Raw genomic sequence first — 21,326 nt, forward strand, 5'->3', positions numbered from 1 at the left:
AGGAAATCTTTAGGAAATGGTCATCCTAATTTGAGGATCTTAGTTGTTGGAGGATCATTAAGGATCCGAAAGAGCCTTATTTAAATCGTTTCCTATCTGTAAGGCTATCTGTAAGTGTATATATATAGCCATACATATATATATATATATATATATATATATATATATATGTATATATATTATATATGCGTGTGATAATTCTCGATGGAAAGGTGCTAGAGACTTAAATCAACTTGGTGCATAGCTTAATCATAGTCCAAGGAACTTGTACCGTAAATTAGTTAATTAAATTTCATACAATGTAAATTTCGCAAACCTAATCAGCCAGTATAATATAATATTATTTTTACATCCAATGTTCCGGAACTAAATTATTGGGCGGAGTAACTACCTAATTGGCACGCGTATGAATTTTTTCTTCTAACCCTTCGTAGCAGCCCAACTACGTAACCGATCAGACCTCGCGCGCTTTGTCCGTAAGTAAAATTTATCTTTCGTATTATTAAATTAGCCCTTTGATGCCAAACGTATAAAATGAATGTAACGTAAAGTAAAGATGTGAATAGTAAAGTATCTTACCCTTGAAGATCTTTTATTTGCTTGATTGAGATAGATAAAGGTTGTGGCGTCGTCCTTATGGCGACCGAGCACGTTGTTATAAATAGTAATTTGTATCATTAAATGGCTAAATACCGTCGCGAATTTGTTTTAGGCGAGTTTACGTAGCTGATGTATCTCACGTGTTGTTTGAATAGATGGCTACCACTTCCCAATATCTACTCCTCTTCTAGAAGTAACCGTTCTTAGACTACAGCTTCAATGTCTCGTGCCAAGACGCCGATACCCGGGTTGTGAGTCTACCTATTGTGAAGGGGAAGTGAAATATTATTGTTTTGTAAAGTAAAACGTCGTACGCATAATTCAATAGAACAATGGATATTTTAGGCCCACCTAGAAGATATACTTTTAGTTTAATATATTCTAATTGGCAGCAACGTGACATTACATAACTTTTTCCCTTTACCATCTAAAAAGTGGTGCTTTTAAAGTTTTTCGTAATTAAACTGAACTTATAAGTAAACTTTGTATTTCTAGTATTTATTACTAACGACCTCAGAAATCACCACCCCCATGTGTTATCGTCATACGGTACACATATTTATTGCGCCAATCTGCTATTGATGTGCCTACTCTGCCGTCAACCTGGGTGAAACTGAGTGAAAAACGCCACAATGCCTGCCATTAAAATAGAATATTTGTCTAAAGATGAGTTGGTATTTGAACTGATATCTAGAGGTATTAAATTAAATAGTGACAGTACAGTAAATGAACTCAGAAAGTCCTTAAGACAGTGTTTGAGAAACAATATTTTACCTACTGCTAGTAGCCTATTAAAAATAGACCACAATCAGGAAGTAAAACTTCTCAGTGAAAAAGTGATATTATTAGAACATGGGTGCAGTGAATTGAACAGTGCTAGTTCACCTTTAGAAATCACCAAATTCCAAGAAAAGTGTAAACATTTAATAAACCGTTTATTTTTAGACAACCAGCTAGAACTAAGTTCTGTACATAGTGAAACTTTATCAGCTTTAAAGTGTAGGCTAGTAAATGTTGAACAACAGTTAGCTAAAAACTTGCTACCTACAGTGAACCTAGAACAGCTTAAAGTGTTAGAAGCCAATATTAAATGAATCATTAGAACAAGATGAGGCTATGGAACAGGCAGTGAAAGAACAAATAGGCCCTATTTCTGTACAACCACCAACAATATCACAGCCTACATGCCAGTATCCCCACTTTGCCTATAATGCCTATTTATAATGCAAACAATGATTGTATTAGTCAACCTATGTCTGGTTTAAATATGTTTAATAAGTTAAACAATCCTGTAGAATGTTATTTACAAAATTTTACAGTAACAAATGGCTTAGTAGTACCTGAGCTAATAAAACTTTTTGAAAACTTTGTTAAAACTAAAATGTGAAACTAGCCTATCAGAAAATGAAATTTTAGCATTGTTACCATGTTATGCAAAAGGTCCACTTTTAGCCAAAATAATACAGTGTAAGTCTGTCATGCCAAATGTCAACTATCTACACAGGGAATTAATTAGTGCTTTTAATCCCTGTAGGCCTAATTGAAAGACTGAGACTAGATTTAGTTTATAGGCCACAATGGTTTGATGAGCCACTGTATGAATACATCTATGACATCAAAGAGCTCAGTCAAGTTTTATTGTGTAACATAAGTGAACAGGACTTGGTAACTTGTATAAAAAGAGGTATTAATGCCTACAGATAGAAATAAGTTAATTTTTGAAAACAATCCCATTTGTTTTTTACAGATTTGGAAAATGTGTGTATAGCTAGTAACAATATAACCTTTAATGATAAACTTAAGGGACAATTTAAGTAAGACATATGTTAACAACATGTATCCACCACATGTTGAACTTAGAAAAAGTAGGCCTACTGTCAAAAACCCAAAGTTATGTTTCAATTGTAATAGCCTGGTCACTTAGCAAAAAATTGTTTTAGGAATCCAAAAAACTAGTTGACAGGGGAGTGGTATTACACACAACACCTAAAAATATCCCTCCCCGGTTTCATAAGTTTAGAATAATAATTTTATAAATAGTAATACAGTAAGAAAAGAAAAACACTATTTTATGAGAGTCTATGGTAAGGTAATTAAAAATTGGAGTAAATTAAACTATAGAAAACCTAATTTAAGACTAAATGTTAGACAGTGTAACAATATGCCTTTAATTGAAGCTATAGTGGGTAAAAAATGTAAAAACAAACTGCTTATTAGATACTGGTGCTACAAGAGATATAATTAGTAAAGAATTTTATGATAGCCTATTGTTGAATAAAAAATGTTTCTAAATTAAATGAAGTCAGATGATAGAATGTTTGCTGCAAATAACACTGAAATAAAATGTTTTGGTTTACTGTTATGCTAAGATAAAAATTTCTAAATTTTGTTGGAAAGTAAAATTTGTTGTATTGGATAATTTAAAATGGGACATTGTATTGGGAAACCCATTTATATCTAATAGCAAATTAATTTTTAGATCTTGATGGAGATTCATGTTATTTTAAATTCAATTGTAATGAGAAAATAACTATTGTCAGACAACAGCCTTTTGAACATGAAGTAAACAGCATTGATGTAAAAATAGGGTGCACTAGAGCTGAGGCTGAGATACAAAACCTTATAGGGGATTTTCCAAATGTTTTTAATCCAAAATTAGGAAGGCTCTAGATTTGGAAGTGAGATTAGTTCTAAATGACCCCACACCTGTAAATATTAGGCCTTATTTTATGAGCCCTCCTACTGTAAATAAGATGAAAACAATAATACAGGATTGGTTGGACCAAGGAATAATTGAACCCAGTACTTCAGCCTACTCCAGTCCAGCCTTTTTAACCAAAAAGGACAGACTTGTAGTCAATTATACCGAATTAAATAAAAAGTTACAGAAAATTGATTTTCCATTGGTGATTTAAATAATTATTATCAACATCTTAGTGGAGCCAAATATTTTTCAATAATAGATTTAAGAAAAAGTTTTTTGCAATGTCCATTATCACCTGATAGTCAAGATCTTACCTCATTTAGCACTATATTTGGTAAATATAAATTTAAACGAGTACCCTTTGGTTTACATGTTGGTAGTGCTGTATTGTCCGCCTATCTGGATAAAGTCCTAGACAATATAAAATTTAAATATGTGATAAATTTTTGTGATGATATCTTAGTGTACAGTAAAGACCTTGATTCGCATTTAGTACATGTCAGAGAGATTGTAAATAGACTAAGCAAACATGGCTTAACGGCAAAACCTAGAGAAAGCAAAGTTTTGTTTTGAGGAAATCTCCTTTTTGGGGAACTTAATAAAAAAATAATACAGTAACTATAGATCCCGAGCGAACAATGGAGTATAAGAGAATTTATGCCGCCTAAGAACGCCAAACAAATTTCACAGTTTTTAGGTATGACCAATTTCTTTTCAAAATTTATAAATAATTATGCCGAATTATGTAATCCTTTAAATCGTTTAAGAAGGAAAAACGCTAAATTTGTTTGGACAAGTGAATGTCAAGATTCGTTTGTAAAGTTAAAAGAAGCTATAATGAATCCTCCTGTACTCCAGTTAGCCGATTTTTCAAAGCAATTTATAGTAATGACAGATGCTAGTGGAATAGCCGCAGGTGGTTGTTTGTTACAGGAAAACGACCAAAATGAATTAATGCCAAATAGCCTATTACTCTAGGAAATTTACTGATGCCGAATTAAAATATACTGTTTATGAAAAAGAAGCTTTGAGTGCCACTAATTTGCATAGAAAAATGGCACGAATTTTTAGAAGTAAGAACCTTTAAATTAATAACTGATAACCAAGCTTTATCCTATGTCCTCAATCACAAAAGGAAGGTAGGAAGACTTGCCCGGTGGATCGAGAGGAATTTTGAATTGCCATTTGAGGTGGAATTTAAAAAGTTCCACCGATAATGCGCTGGCAGACGCCCTTTCACGTATGTTTGAGGGCGAGTCGACGGGAACAGCTGATCCGAGCCCCAGTGACTGCCGGAACGGTCCTGACCAGGATAAAAATAAGATTATCGATTTCCTTCTGCCATTCAAACTCCTCCCGAAGGCAAACATGTAAACGAACATCTAATGTTAAAGCCTAAAATGCAGATAAATAATAAGTGCAATAACAAGGATAATTTGTGGTTGTTAATTAATGATTTGCCATTAGCATTTAAAGATTTAGAAAAATATCAACTTCAAGATAAAGAAACTCAGAAAATCATTCAATCTGTAAAAAGCAATAATAACAATTTATGTTATTTTATAAAAAACAATTTACTGATGTACAAAAGGAATGTAAAAAGTAAGAGTAAGATATTTTTGCCTGTACAGTTAGTTGATTTAGTATATGAATTCTTCCACAGTTCTTTAATAGGAGGTCATTTAGGCATTGCTAGAACGCAAAAGAAAAATTAATCAGTATTTTTATAGACCTGATTTAGACGAAATTATAAAGGCAAAAGTGAAAGGATGTAATGTTTGTAAAATGAGTAAAGTGTGCCAAAGAAAATATGAAGGCGAATTAGTATCTGTGCCATTTAAGAACAATATGGATTGTTTATTCATAGATCTTTTAGGTCCCTTAGTGAGAACTAGAAACAGCAATGTAATATTTACTTGTAGTTGTAGATGCCGCCAGTAAATTTCTATGGCTAATCCCTTTGAGGGAATGTAAGAGTGCTGAAATATGTAATAAAATTAGACCGCATAATTTTTAACAACTTTTCTGTACCTAAAATAATAGTGTCAGATAATGCCGCATATTTTACATCACTGTATTTTAAGAAGTTCTTATTTAAGAATTTTATTGAACACCGTAGACTAGCGCCTTACAGGGCTAATGGAAATCAATCAGAAAGGCATATTAGAAAAACATATCTACATTATTACGTAGTTTCTATCACAACTGTCATAGTAATTGGGATAATGACCTAGGCTATATACAATTAAGTTTAAACACCGACCATAATGAAAGCACAGGTTTTGCTGCCTTTGATTTAATGTTTAATCATTCCTGTAATAATGCTTTATCTAATTTATGGAAGCTAAATGATCTAATTGGTGAGAATTTGTCCAAGGAAACTGTTGTAAACAATTTAAAGAGAGCTGTGGTCAATGTAAAAAGGAGTATAGCACATAACAGTAATAGACAAAAGTACTCAGAGCAAAATGTAAAACATCCCTTTAAGTTGCATTCCTTAGTATGGATGAGAACCCACTATTTAAGCAATAAGGTTAGAAAAGTTTTGTGCAAAATTAGCACCAAAATATGTAGGAATTTATAGAATTTTATATTTTTTAAGCCCTGTAACTTGTATTGTACAACACACTGAAAATGTTTTGAATGTAAAAAAGGTTCATATTGTAGATTTAAAATTAAATTAAGACCTGTTCTGTATAAAATAAAAAAAAAATTTGTAGCATCCCTAGCTTAAGGAACCACTTGCTGCCAAATTTAAAAGATAAGATAAAATCCAGGAAGTTAAACTGTTTGGTGAATTCTTAACGAATGTGTCAATGGAAATAAAATATAGGAAAAAGAATTTGTAAATAGACTTAGTGTAAAGAAATGAGACAAAGTTGATCCTGACTGTTTGTAATGAGGGAACCAAATATGAAAAAATTGTCTGTGTTTTGTAGGTATGCCGAAATGTTGAATTTTGAATTTTGTAGATATATTTGAAGTGTTAAAATTCATGTAGATGTAAGATGTATAGGATGTTGTATGTAAATATATATATTAAGAGTGATGCAGTATTAACACGAAATGTTAGACTTAGCTTCTCGTGAGGGGACGTTTCATTCCAAAGTATTCGATCCATATTGGTAACTTGTCCGCAAGTCTCAGGCTATTTAAAGGCACAACACTATACACAAAACACTGGTATGAATGCAAAAAAAGAAGTATGAATGTGGCGCCTATATAACAAAACACTACACTACACTTGTTTACGATTTAATCGCCTTAAATGCCCTTATTTCTTGCAACGACCCGCAACTTCTAAAAACGCTGCAACGTGCACTGCATGAAAAATAGTTTGCCTAAATTGATTTTCTATTTTTGGTCCCTAAGCGAGCAGTCATAGAACTGCATTGGAATGCGATCTAGCGGATTTCATAGGAAACTTTTGAAACCCCGCGCTATCGTATTGTTATGGTTGAACTTGAATTTATGTAATGAATAAAAGTTGAATTAAGTTTGTTATTTAGAATATGTTTAAAGTAAAAGCGACTAATTAGGTTGCGAAATCAAAACAGGGGGGATATTCTGTACCGTAAATTAGTTAATTAAATTTCATACAATGTAAATTTCGCAACCTAATCAGCCAGTATAATATAATATTATTTTACATCCAATGTTCCGGAACTAAATTATTGGGCGGAGTAACTACCTAATTGGCACGCGTATGAAATTTTTTCTTCTAACCCTTCGTAGCAGCCCAACTACGTAACCGATCAGACCTCGCGCGCTTTGTCCGTAAGTAAAAATTTATCTTTTCGTATTATTAAATTAGCCCTTTGATGCCAAACGTATAAAATGAATGTAACGTAAAGTAAAGATTGTGAATAGTAAAGTATCTTACCCTTGAAGATCTTTTATTTGCTTGATTGAGATAGATAAAGGTTGTGGCGTCGTCCTTATGGCGACGAGCACGTTGTTATAAATAGTAATTTGTATCATTAAATGGCTAATACCGTCGCGAATTTGTTTTAGGCGAGTTTACGTAGCTGATGTATCTCACGTGTTGTTTGAATAGATGGCTACCACTTCCCAACATCTACTCTCTTCTAGAAGTAACCGTTCTTAGACTACAGCTTCAATGTCTCGTGCCAAGACGCCGATTACCCGGGTTGTGAGTCTACCTATTGTGAAGGGAAGTGAAATATTATTGTTTTGTAAAGTAAAACGTCGTACGCATAATTCAATAGAACAATGGATATTTTTAGGCCCACCTAGAAGATATACTTTTAGTTATTATATTCTAATTGGCAGCAACGTGACATTACATAACTTTTCCTTTACCATCTAAAAGTGGTGCTTTTAAGTTTTCGTAATTAAACTGAACTTATAAGTAAACTTTGTATTTCTAGTAATTTATTACTACGACCTCAGAAATCACCACCCCCATGTGTTTATCGTCATACGGTACAAACTTAAATCCTTATTGAAATATTTTTGCTCAACACTTTGTAATGTCATAATCATAACCAAATCTTTATCATCAACTTTATATTCTCTCAGTCTTCTTTAGTTTCTTTGGGTACCTAGACATTTCCGATGATTTTAATCTTAGAAGATGTCTAACGTACTCTTTCTCTTGCAGCCAGAGCCTGAAGCTCCGGCAGGTGACTGATGGAGTCCACTTCATCCAGCTGATCTACTCAGGAGACGGTGTCCTCAGGGACTGCGAGTACATCAGGCAGCGGCAGGCCGTCAGGTCCTTCCTGGAGAGTGTCCGGGAGGCGGTGGACTCCAGGGGGAACGTCACCTCTCTGGACGGGAAGAGCCTCCCCTTGGAGCTCGCCGAGTGGATGGACTACCCTCTCCTGAAGGAGCAGTGCCGCAGGATACACAGGAAACTGAAGAGGCTCGCCAGGAGAAAGATGCACGGCACGGAGCACCAGAAAAGGAGAGCCAATAAGGATATAGAAAGGTATGTGGTCTCCAAGTCTTTTTCCAGACCAACAATATTCAGTTTTATCAATGACGTAACATGTCACTTTTGCTTACCTTGTAATTAAATATGCATCCAAAGAATTCTCCAATTTCTCAGAATGAGAATGTTGAGTTTAGATCCATTTGTTATCTCTTCAGACGGACTTGGACTCCATATTCCAGCAGTCTAGTCTGTGACTGTCCACTGCCCTAGCGGTAGGTGAAATGGAACTAAACTCGACATTCTTCAGGAATTATAACTGGAACAAATGTCAACAGCGCTATCCAACGGCCAGGTCTAGTACTACAACTGACGTGACCTAGCACAGCACTACCAAATCCTGTCGACTCTTCCTATTTACTAACTTCAGCGAGAAATCTTGATTCAACGAGAATGTTGAGTTTAGATCCATTTGTTATCTCTTCAGACGGACTTGGACTCCATATTCCAGCAGTCTAGTCTGTGACAGTCTGCTGCACTAAACTCGGCAGTGTTAAGGAATTCTAACTGGAACAAATGCCAACAGCGCTATCCAACGGCCAGGTCTAGTACTACAACTGACGTGACCTTGCACAGCACTACCAAATCCTGTCGACTCTTCCTGCTTACTAACTTCAGCTAGAAATCTTGATTCAACGAGAATGATGAGTTTATCCATTTGTTATCTCTTCTGACGGACTTGGACTCCATATTCCAGCAGTCTAGTCTGTGACAGTCTGCTGCACTAAACTCGGCATTGTTAAGGAATTCTAACTGGAACAAATGCCAACAGCGCTATCCAACGGCCAGATCTAGTACTACAACTGACGTGACCTAGCACAGCACTACCAAATCCTGTCGACTCTTCCTGATTACTAACCTCGGTCCGAAATCTATTTTGTCTTTGGATCTAAGCCTTCGTAGTGTTCGATTTCACGATGTTATTCTAAAGGTTTTCTCAAATAGATAACGTTTTATATGTCAAGGCACCTGTTTGCAATTCCTATAAAAAAGGTGCGCATCAAACGCCACTCTGTTCTTCCATCGTTGGTGTGGGGTCCACATTAGATTTCCAATAACTATCAATGCACCGCTAGACGGTAAAGCTGTTGCAAAATCTCTTTGATCCATGAAATGTCCAGGTAATATCGCACTCAAGATGCGTATGCAAGTATCGTCTCGTTTCCTTCTGCCTAATATCCATTGCCTAATGATAACCCATGGATATTCTTTTCAAACAAGTAAATAGAGACGGACCATTTCCTTTCTAGTGAGCACTTTTTACTTGTTTCATTATTAGTTTATACGCTTTTTTAATCACCAACACAATCTAAAATACACCATAATAATGGTGTGAAGGTTCGATTCCTTGTGAATGTTGTGAATTGTGATTGTGTGTGAATGTTGAGTTTAGCTCCTTTTCACATTCTTCTCAGCGCAGCGTCATGAATGTGACGCTGTCGCAGACTTGACTCCTGGAATCTGAAGTACTCTCCAAAACTGAAAGAGTCATACATCGTTTTTTTATTGTCGTGTTGTTACAGAATATTTCTCAGGTTTTTAATGTTTTATAGTGCATAAACTTCGTCCCTTATTTTCAGTATACAATAAATTGAAGTATTTATTTGTAAAAGTATATTTTATCCACTACTGAACCAATTTGTATGATTGTGATTACAATTCGATACATGTTTGTTTGTTATTATTATTGACATTACTACTTTATTATTATTAGCTTACAACTTTTCACAATCATTAGCAATTTTATTTATTTTTTTATTGTAATATTACATTGCTGTATGAAGAATTTTCACAAGTTCTCAAAACTTTATTTTAGTTTTTGCTATTTAGTTATAATTTATTATTAATTTGTCAATTGTTATAAGTAGTGTTGAAGAGCATGGTGTGTCTTTAACTGTAAGGCTTGTAGAAATCGATGGAGAACTAGACTTCCAAACTGTATCACACTTAAAAAGAACTTTTTTATCGTTGAATTATGTGTTGTCCAATAATCGTTAGTATTTTACTGCTTCATAGTTGCATGTTGGTAGCCTTTATCTGATTACATAGATTTTTCTTAACGTTCTAAACAATTTTTGGATTCAGTATAATATAAACGTTCTTTAAAATTTACAGTCGAGGAAGTCTAGTTATTGTGTGCACTTATCGAATTTCCATCACTGTTCCTTTTTCCTCGATTCCCACTCTTCCCCTCTCGCCCACCTTCTGCTTCAAAGCTTAGGCCAAGCATGGATTGGTTTTCAGCGTGTTCTTCACAAACCTTTCTAGAGTCTGATCAAAATCGAGTTTCGATTGGTGGTTCTTAGTGTCTACCTTTCGACTCTTTAGACTTGGAGGAGAAGATGGCTTTTGATTTACAATTTTACCTTGGAATCTATGTTTATACATCCATTTTGGTTATTTTTCACATGTTCTTTCATTTCAGAAGGTTGCGTTTCAAACGCACTCCACACAACTTGTGACACAACATGGCACTAAACTACACAAATTATTTACAAAACACAATATTTGAGTTGATTATAAACTAGTTAGTGTCCTTGAGAGAACGCTGGCATGACCGGATTCGAGCTCGCCATTCCGGTTTACAATACAACTTATAGCACTAATATTGCCCATAAATTGTGATATTCATTTTGACCCGGTTTGATATAAAATTGCTATGTCGCTACCACCCCGCTTCTGCTTCTGCGGACCGGTTTGGTTTGTTGCTTGGTATTTTAAAACGTTCTTGACAGCAAAATTGCTGTGGCGCAAATGTTTGTTGGCATTTCAGTCCCAGCTTTCCACCTGCTTTTTGTTCCAAGTGATTTTTGTTAATCGTTGCCAATCAGAAATTAAAATAACAAATGTGCTCCTATAATTTGTGGCTACAAATTTTTTTTAGCTCTTCAGATCGAACAAAAACGTTAAAAATTTCCAAAAAGGAAGACAAATTTAACTATTGCAATGAGTGTTGTTTGCATTTGCCTATAACACCACGTAGCTGTTATTAACATTTAAAAAATAGAGAATATAATTCAGTCTAACAGAAAAAACAATATTTAGAAATAACAGCAGTGAAAATAACACCAACAACTTAACAGAATAGTAAACATATTAAAATTATTTAGAAAGGGTTAATTTAGCAAGAGTAAAGCTCTTTGCAGAATAATGACTAAAAACTACATAAACAATTATAAAAATATAAGGAATTCCTAGTTAAATTAGTGCTGAGAATAATCTAAGTAATTTATTATTTATTTGCGCATTGTTATTATACATTCATAAAGATAAATTAAAAACCCGAAATTATGTTGGAATTTTTACTGGACAAGTAATTTTCGACTTGTTAAATAAAATAAAATGTAAACATTAAAAATAGAAAATATAATTCAGTCTAAAAGAACAATATTTAGTATAAATAGAAATAAAATGAACACAGAGTTAACAGAATAGTAAAAATATTAAAATTATTTACAATAGGTAAATAATAGCAATAATAAAGCACTTTGCAGAATAATCACTAAAAACTATAACGAACATTTATAAAAAATAAGGTATTTCTAATAACATTTGTCCTAAGAATAATGTAATTAATTTATTATTTGTTTGCTCATTGATATTATACATTAATAAAGGTAACTTAAAAACCCCAAAATTATTATTGAAGTTTTTACTGAACAAGTTATTTTCGAGTAATTAAATAAAATAAAATTTATACCTTTAATTGTTTAGACTTCCGAAGCTTTGTTGATAAGTATTTCTTAGTTTATTGGAATGGTCTAAACTAACGACAACTGTTGCAAAGTCCTCAGTAACGATTGATTAGTGGCCAACTTCCGAGATGACAAGCCGCTACAAAAACGCCTCGGCAGCCTCTGTCGGACAGGAAGTAACGTTTCGAAATTTCCCGATCGCGCCGCAGTTCCGCTTATCTCGGGTTGTCTCCCATTAGATAACAAGAGGAATCCCGGGAGATCGCTTACTCGGTTCTGGTAGTAAAGTTAATCTGACTTGGTTTAATCGCTATCTAATTGATAACTTCGTTGACCCAAATCACCAATGAGCAGCGCTCGGCTCTAATGAATTCAGCGTTATCTTTCAAATGTGTGCGTTTGGTAAAACTCGTATGAGATAATTAAATCTGTCTTAATTAATTAGTACTTTACTAAATTTATTTGTAATGATAAGAATTGTATTGAATGAAAATGTTCCTTTTATGGATATTTTTTTATTTCAACTAAACCAAATCATTTATACAGGTTTTAAAAAAGTCCCAGAAGGGCTTGATAATTCCCGAACGACTACAGGTAAAGCAATAAAACTCGGCACATCGTTACTGTACCTATAAATATGCTTTTTAAAGTAACTACCATATTTTTGTCACGTCAGGGGGGTGGTCCGCAAGGAGTTAGAGGGAAATATCAAACGAGAACATAGGTCGAGTAGTACATCAAATTAAAGGTCTTTATTAGTAGAGTACAATGCCGCAAATCCGACCTCAAAGGGTTCATTCTTTAAAGAATTACGCTGATTTAAAGTTTGAAACATTTACAATGTAGGTCTTGTTCTAGATGGTTTAATATTCTGTCTTAGCTCAAGTTGTGTGTACTTCTTCGTTAGGTATGTATTAATAACTCCCCACCTGACGAAGAAGATAGATTCCAACCCTCGAAACGTTGTGTTATAACTTCTAACGATGGCATTTGTCTGAAATCCTGTTATCCTTTAATCACACTTTAATCACAAATTTATTCGTAAATATTTAAAAAATTCTATACCATACTTACAGTTGCAAGTAGTTTGAGCATCGAAATTTCGTATTAGAATAAAAGATGCAATTATTCATTTCACCTAGTAAAAATTCCTGTATTAGCACCAAAAACACATTTGAAAGATTTGAAAATTATACGTGTCAGAATGAAGGCTAATTCCTCAATTACGACTCTGTGGCGGCCCGCGCATTTGTCTCACGGCGATAATCGCTTGCTAAGTTATTCATGAATGCGCCTGTTTAATGGCACTTTTAAGCACATAAATGCAAGACGTCCGCAAATCCTTCCCTTTGCAAGTACCGCGACTTTTCCTACACTTTAACGCGAATTCATCACATGTAAATTACGTGTTTTAAATGCATTCCGCGTAAAAGATTCGCGTAGAAACAAAACCTTTGTGGATTGCAGAGGAATTTGGAAATTTCGAAATTTTACTTCAACATTTATCAAAGTTTATGTCATTTGACTCTAAAGTTGTTGCAATTTAGAAGCAACAGTTATTATTTGAATTTGGATGTGCTGTATTTGTAATTGAGTTTAGTATTAAAATTATGGTAAAATTAAATCCTATGCAGATCATTTCAACACTATAACTGAGGTAACAAGATTTGTCCGCAGGAAAAACATTTTTACACAAAAACTGTAACTAATTTGTGCTTGCACAAAACATAAAATCGTGATGTAACTTATAGGATTTGGAATTTAATATTTCATAAAATTACTATTCAAAATATTCAAACCTACTAATAGATGAAGAATCTTGGTGCATTGGAAAAACGTTTTTCTATCACCGGTATACACATATTCCAATATTTATTTCTTTATTTCAAGGCCTTGCAATAAAGAAATACATATTGGAAAATTTGTATTTATTTACCAGTGATAGAAATACTAACAGATAACAATTTAAAGAGTCAAAACCGCAACAAGAGGCTTAAACGAACAATATATAAAGTTCGATCAATGAAATTAGCAACACATATATTTTCCTCGATCCTTTCATTTACTCAGACACATATCAGACACATAACACATTATATTAGTCAGTAAATGAAAGTAAACAAAACAGGCCCCAGAACGAATCCTTGTGGAACACCACACTTTTTGCGTTTTTAATTTAATATAATACGTATAGCATTTGTATATTAATTAATTTTTTGAATCAAACGACTGGTCTGTTATTAATAAATTTATGATATTCACCAAAAAGTTGTAAATCTACAACAGTTTTACAAATACATTACGTAATTTAGTGGGCGTCTGGGTCTACTCTTCTATTATTCTTTGCTGCCCTTTCATTCCAAGATTTTCTGCCTACAAGTCTAGACGACTCTTCAACGACCTGCCATTCTTGTCGGGCAATGTTCACTCTAGACTCCGGACTGGTGCGTGCTCTCCAGCCTTCTCTTCCACTTGTCGAGCACAATGCGAGTCGCATACCCGATCGTACGTCAGGTCGCCGCTGTCGACCCAGACGGCCGGACATTCCTCTGAGCACACATTCGCATTCTCCCAGCGTCTGGAGACTGCGGGACGCATCTGGTAACAGCCATGCGAGAAATGATGTACTGGAGATTGAGCAGATTGTCTCTTGCTCTGAATTGAAACCCTTTCTTCTTGCAAGGACTCAAAATGGGCTAAAAAAAGTATAACAACGAACCAATTCACCTTTTTGTGGGTTTTCAGTGTTCTTCAAACACACTCCAAAGGAAATCCTTTTAAAACTTAGTTTTAGCCTAGAGAGTGATCATCTCTTTCAAGACCTTAGTCTGGAGTAACATCTAATCAGTTTGAAGTATGTTAACAGTTAAACGTGTTAGTAACAAGAAATTTGGAATTTGTAGTGGTTTTCCCTAATTCCTAACTTGTGTTGAGTCTATATTAGCAGTGTTGTGCTGAAGGGTGGTTGCTAATTCGCTTCGGTGCTTGCATGCCCGGCCTTTGGATTGTCCTTCCGGGTCAGAGCCTCGATTGTGGAGGCTCTGATCACTGTACTGTCAGACTGTGGATGGTGTTGTCTGAGCGGCCGGGGTTGCAGGTCCAGGCGCTCCTTCTTACAAGAGTACTTGATCGCCCCAGGGACCAAGTGGTGCGGACATCACCACATCGCCTCGGGGTACGCCGATCTCGGCCACTTCTTCGGGGTCGATAAGTGCTGCAGGGCCCACGATATGTGTCCGAGAATCATTCCCGGCATGTCGAACGAGTTCGGGTACCTCAACATCAGCCCGTTCACCCTCAGCCACTGCGCTTGCGACAGAAGGTAACCCTTGCTTTGACCCTTTAGATCCTGAGTTTCAGGCCTCTTCTCCAACCCACCCTGCAAGATCGATAAGTGCACGCTGACTTTAAAGAAGAGCATTTACAGTAAGTACCGTGGCAGCTGACGATTTCTACTGAAGAAATTGTGGAATAATGACTAACATTCTGTTTCTAAAACCTTTTGACCTTTTTGAAAAGCCTTTGGTTGAGTATGTTCATTTATCATTCCATGCTAATAGGAGCAAAAAAGAAGATGTTCACCATAAATTTATACTATGCAAAATAATTTTTGAGGGTACTTTTGTTCCACTTAATCACCCAATTGGCTGAAGCCACCACAACTTCTTACGTGAAATCGTCAGTTCCCCTCTGCAGTCAGCAACTAGAGAACCCGAGTTGCTTTCAGGCGGAAAAGGGACCTGATGGACGTAATGAGGGTTCCTGGCACCAAGTGGTGCGGCAAAGGTTACTCCGCATCCAAGTACCACCAACTAGGAGGGTTCGGTGCTGCAGACAAGTGCTGCAGACTGCACGACACCACTTGCCCTTTCTACATCCCCGCGTTTGAGGAGAAGTACGGTCTCTTCAACTGGAGGATCAACACCCTCATGCACTGCTCATGTGATGCCAGGTTTGTCACCTTGGTGTTCCTTATATTTAATGGTTCTACTGTCAATCCTGCGTTTTTTTTTGTGGTTTTAATTCCGTTCTACAAATAATTAATGTAATTTATCTCTAGACCGATTCCACAATATGTTTTGTCCATTTGGAAACAAATGATTGTTCAATTCGAAACAAATGATTTTTCATTTTGAATCAAATTATTGTTCATTTGGAAACAAACTTATTGTTCATTTGGAAACAAATGATTGTTCATTTGGAAATAGATGATTGTTTATTTTTAATCAAATTATTGTTCATTTGGAAACAAATTATTGTTCATTTTGAAACAAATTATTGTTCATTTAGAAACAAATTATTGTTTATTTTGAATCAAATGATTGTTAATTTGGAACCAAATGACAAGTACATGCAATATTGATCGTTCCTGGAACACAACCCGGAACAAATCAACACTTTTTACGAATGACTTCCTAAAAAACGACTAGGTTCTAGTTCCCCCATATCGAAGTGGCTCGGTACAGGGACCCCCTGCCTCCGCAGATGAGACTTGGCGTTGACTGACGAGCTGTTTACCCGGTGCCTCCTGGATATCCAGTTACCGACTTCGTGTTTGCTGGCCTCTCCAGTGTTCGGTCCCACACCCACGGGTAAACACGACGCAGAGACGGGAGCTGGGTGCTTTCCCAAAAATTTATACTTGAGATTGCCTGCTCCCACGATAGGTGGAGAGCGACCGGGTTGTCTCGATCTCTTCGTTTACTCAGAAAACGCTCGGTTTGTTTAGTACTTATAAAGTAAACATCACAGTTCCGAGAACAGGTCCTTGGGTGACTCCACATTTATATTTTGATTTAATATATATATATATATATATATATATATATATATATATATAAATGAATTAATTATATATATTTATATATAATTTCAATAAACATTGAATCACAAAAAATACTTGCTCCGCCGGGACTCGAACCCGGATCTCTCAATTGACGGGTGAATGTACTACCATTACACCACAGAGGTCTTACTTTTAACGATTCAATTATTTTGTATTTGGCCGTATTTGTCACATACGCGTTTAAATAACCAAACTAACGTGGTATAATGGTAGCACATTCACCGTTCAAGTGAGAGATCCGGGTTCGAGTCCCGGCGGAGCAAGTATTTTTTGTGGTTCAATGTTTATTGAAATTAAATTCGGCTATTGCCATTTATACAATTTAATTAATGTCTATTTATATATAAGGTCACTCACTCACTAATTCTGTCATTCTTCACTAAATCACCAACTTTCCGATATCACAAAAAGTTTACATTTGGCCCACGTATACTCATGACACAAATAGGAAAACTCCATAAGGATTAAACGTCTATAGCGGTTGAAATGGGGTTGCAGCCCCTAGAAGTACTGTATTTTTTAACTTGTCTTTGTCCTAGATGGATGGATTTTGACATACACGTGTTTTATTGTGTCAATATACAAATAAATACTTTTCATGGAGATTAACCTTGCATAGGAGTTAAATAGAATTGGAATCCCTAAATTAAAATGTATTTGTTTTCATTTCCCAATGTACAAAGTAAATTTTTTATACCAGCGTATGTAATCGTTGCAAACGTTACTACAGAATTGGCAATTCCGTAGACCGGAAGAAGATTACAATGGCCGGAAATGGTCCCTTCTGACTTATGTATGTACATATTTTCTTGATTGAGGTAACCAATACAAATGCTACTACAGCGCCGGAAATACCTTAGACCGGAAGTAAATTACAATTACAAATTACAATCAAGTAGACGAATTTTGACCGAATTAGACTTTTCGGACCAACGTATGTATATCTCGTAATTTCTTGGTTAGGTCAACAATGCAAGCGTTAGTCGGGTACCGCGAATAATTTAGACAGTAAGAAGATTACAAAGGCCTAAAATCGTCAATTTTTAAATACATAGGTCTCTCATATCGTGTATGTAAATATTTTTTGGTCGTGACCACAGTGAAATACAATTAATGCAAAACAGAATTGCTTCATCCACAAGTTAGTCAGTGGTTTTTTCTTTTTTTTACTTTTCAACCCCCTAACAATGAACTTAAAAGTAATGTATACCTGAAACATTCAAAATTATTATACGAATCCATCATGTTAAATCATACATCTCTACCATGGACTTCTCCAGTCTGGTCTAAAATAGTGCTACTGAAATTTTTGAAGCAATTCATTCAAATATTATAGAATTTAGTAGAGAAATTTGCGTATTTAATTGATAGACATAAAACTGTTTTATTCTTTAACTTCGAACCCCCAAAAATTTAACCTTTAAATTTAAGTCAAATTATTCTGAAGTGGATCAGGATATTGGAATATCTTCCAGTGACTATAACTTATTTTCAGGAACGATTATTATGCTCTTTAAAAAGGATATGCCTAGAACGAACCTTTTCAATAGGAAATAGCGTGAAGAGCCGCGGGTAACTGCTAGTTTAATATAAATATATAAAATCAGTGTATCCCCTTTGGTAGCCTTATTGGATCATCGAATTTCCTTAAGTAGATTCAGAACAAAATTACACAACACCAACTACAATATTCCCTTAATTAATAATGATTAATTTCAATATGCTTTAACCATGTAATGTTAATGATAAAATTACTGATTACTTTTAATTATGGTTTGCGTTTAAAGTATTTTGGACGTTACACGTTCTTTTTGTACGTGCCAAATAGTTCGATTGTGGCTACTTTCAGTTAATTCGAACATTTCAAATAAAGTGTCAAACCAACAAGAGCATGTTTTTGAGCAAAAATCAGGTATGCTGCAAAATCTATTTATTCGAGGTGTACTAAGCATCAGAATCGTAGAAAATGTTCAAAGTAGAACCAGTTAAAACGTTTGAAATAGTTCCTCCTTATAGGTTTAGTGGAAGGACAAAAATCCAAGGGCAAATGAGCCTAAATAATTATATTTTTTGTGGAAGGACGAAAAGCCAAGGAAAAATGGCCCTAAATAATTATATTTTTAGCGGAAGGACGAAAATCCATGGGAAATGAGTCTAAATAGATGTTAGTTCGAACTAAGTGTAAGTGTCCAGATTAAAATTCACTCATGAAATTCTAATTTCCAAAAAGATTCTCTTAGCAAGCGAAATGCACCAGACGTATGAAAGTTCATGAATGAATCATGAAGCATTGTCGATAATCCAGATTATCAAGGGATTATTGCCAGTTTACAAGGGATATTATGCTACTAACCCATTAAATTCACCTACTAAACCCATCCTGGCCGAAGAAAGCTGGGTTAATCACCCAGCTCGTGCGGTACCGCGGCTGTAAACCGCCTATAAATCAAGGAGGCGCTGACGGCAGAGAGCGGATCATCAATGGGAGATTCCTAAGCGAGAGGCGTACAATGACGGACGTACCCCAGATGATGCTTATCACTTTCAATTACCGCTGCTATGTAAATAGATAGGGCATTGTCTGCCAGGTATTGTTCCAGGTGCGTGGGCGACCGCCCGTCACATGTTGGAGTCTGGCTGGAGTGTGATGAGGATAAAGCTCTCCGACTCTTGCTTTACTCAATTATTGTTTCATTTCACCTTTTTTTGTTCTCTTAGGACAAGAAGCTTTTAAGTTGTACTTAGTACCTGTAAGAACCTTAGCGCTTTTTCCGGAGTGACAGAATATTCAGGATAGGTTAGGTGGCAGGGGCCGCCTCCTATCGAGATCCATGAGGAAGAATTAGGGCACTACATCTCAAAGTCATGTCTCCCCGGAAGAGGGGGAGGCCAGCTCTGGACCAGCTCCTCCAGTCAAAGCATGCAGGGGGTGGCACACCCTTGTTGAGGCTAGCAAGAACGCCTGATGTTAGGGAACAAACCCTACCTCCTCCAACAGTCATCTCTCGCAGTAGACTAGACCTATCGAATTGGCCATGAACTCCAGAATCTCGACATTTGCGGTTAGTGATGTGCCGCTCCTGGACATCCATAAGGTTGCCCAGATTTAAGTGACACATCGGTTTTTGCTGTGCCCAGTGGTGGGTTCAACTGGAAGGTATAAACCAGCCAGAAGTGATCCTTGCTGGGTATTCATTTCACCTTATTTTGTGAGACGTCAAGGGGAAATAGAGAATTTAATTTGGGATCCAACCAAGAAAGGTTCGAAGCATCCGATTTATGAACAACTTTATTCTGACATTGGCCATCGTTATGGTTACAAAAGGTATACCACAACGTTTCGAGGATTGGAATCTATACTCTTCGTCAGGTGGGGGAGGTATTAGTACATACAAAAATAAAGAACAGAAAGAAAAAAATAAGAGATAGACTAACCTAGTATTCCACTTTCATCCGTGCCGGTGTGATGTGTGATTGTGTTTCTCATACTCCTGACTTATGTTCGGGAGTTATTATCTGCACGCATTATCTGCAGTGACAACGACGTCTTCTTTCAGTTCTTTATTTTTGTATGTACTAATACCTCCCCCACCTGACGAAGAGGATAGATTCCAATCCTCGAACGTTGTGGTATACCTTTTGTAACCATAACGGTGGCATATGTCCAAAATCATGTTATCCTATCAAACCTACCGTCGTCAATAACAAACTTTAAACAAACAACTTTATTCTTTCTTCAATTCTAAGACTAGAAGCCTTAATAGATATGAAATGGTAGCCGTAACAATGCCGATAGATTGTTACAGATTGGCAACAATACAGTGTACTGCAGCACCATCCTTTGTAACACTGAAATTCGAAGCACTCATTTCAATATCAGATGTTCTAATTTACGTCTTCGCATTTACAAGTTATGACCACAGTTCGTTAAGTTGATTCGATTTGTCGACTGTTTGGTATATTAAGATAGTTTATTAGCTTCCATTGCATCAATGTTCAAATTATATCGTCGTGTGCTGTATTCGGAAATCAACCCCATTTCGTATTCGATTTGATTGTGTTTTCATCTTGAACCAAATCACATTGACATTTAGTCTTCCTCATAATTCGATTGTACTAACATTGATAATCCTTATTAAGTTTATTGTATAATGTAGAGTCGGTTTAATGACGATAGAGCAAAAAAAGAAATTTAGCAACAATAATACAAGTATTTGATTTTTCAACAACAACCAAGGCAACGAAGGCAACCAAGGCAACGAAGGCACCATCTCGTAATTATGGTGAGAAACGCACGTTTACAGCCCCATCTGATTTTATATATTCTAGAGTTAGCATTTTAGTAGATTTTACTGTACACAGATTGCTAATACATTAAGAGCGCACCATGCATAATTGCCTCGTTTCTATAATAGTATGTCGTTTTCCTTTCAGTCGACATTAGTTTGAAATGTCAGTGTTATTAAGTTATTAAAATAATGATACTGTGCGTCCGTTAAGAATCGTAATAAATGTAATCTATGA

The 21,326-nt window shown here is 35.6% G+C and overlaps 1 protein-coding gene across 2 annotated transcripts in view; it reads left to right on the top strand.

Annotated features, from left to right (window-relative positions):
• LOC124367891 overlaps positions 1-21,326 on the top strand; it is a 150,773-nt gene that overhangs the window by 60,033 nt on the left and 69,414 nt on the right. The window contains exons 2-3 of one of the 2 annotated variants that reach the window (XM_046825083.1): positions 7,929-8,258; positions 15,054-15,278. In XM_046825083.1, coding sequence (XP_046681039.1) covers positions 7,929-8,258; positions 15,054-15,278 — 555 coding nt within the window. Of the gene's footprint in view, positions 1-7,928; positions 8,259-15,053; positions 15,279-15,683; positions 15,909-21,326 lie in introns of both variants that reach the window. The other variant, XM_046825082.1, reaches the window with a different exon arrangement.

This window comes from Homalodisca vitripennis, chromosome 8, assembly GCF_021130785.1.
Source record: "Homalodisca vitripennis isolate AUS2020 chromosome 8, UT_GWSS_2.1, whole genome shotgun sequence".
Taxonomy (NCBI): Eukaryota; Metazoa; Arthropoda; class Insecta; order Hemiptera; family Cicadellidae; genus Homalodisca; species Homalodisca vitripennis.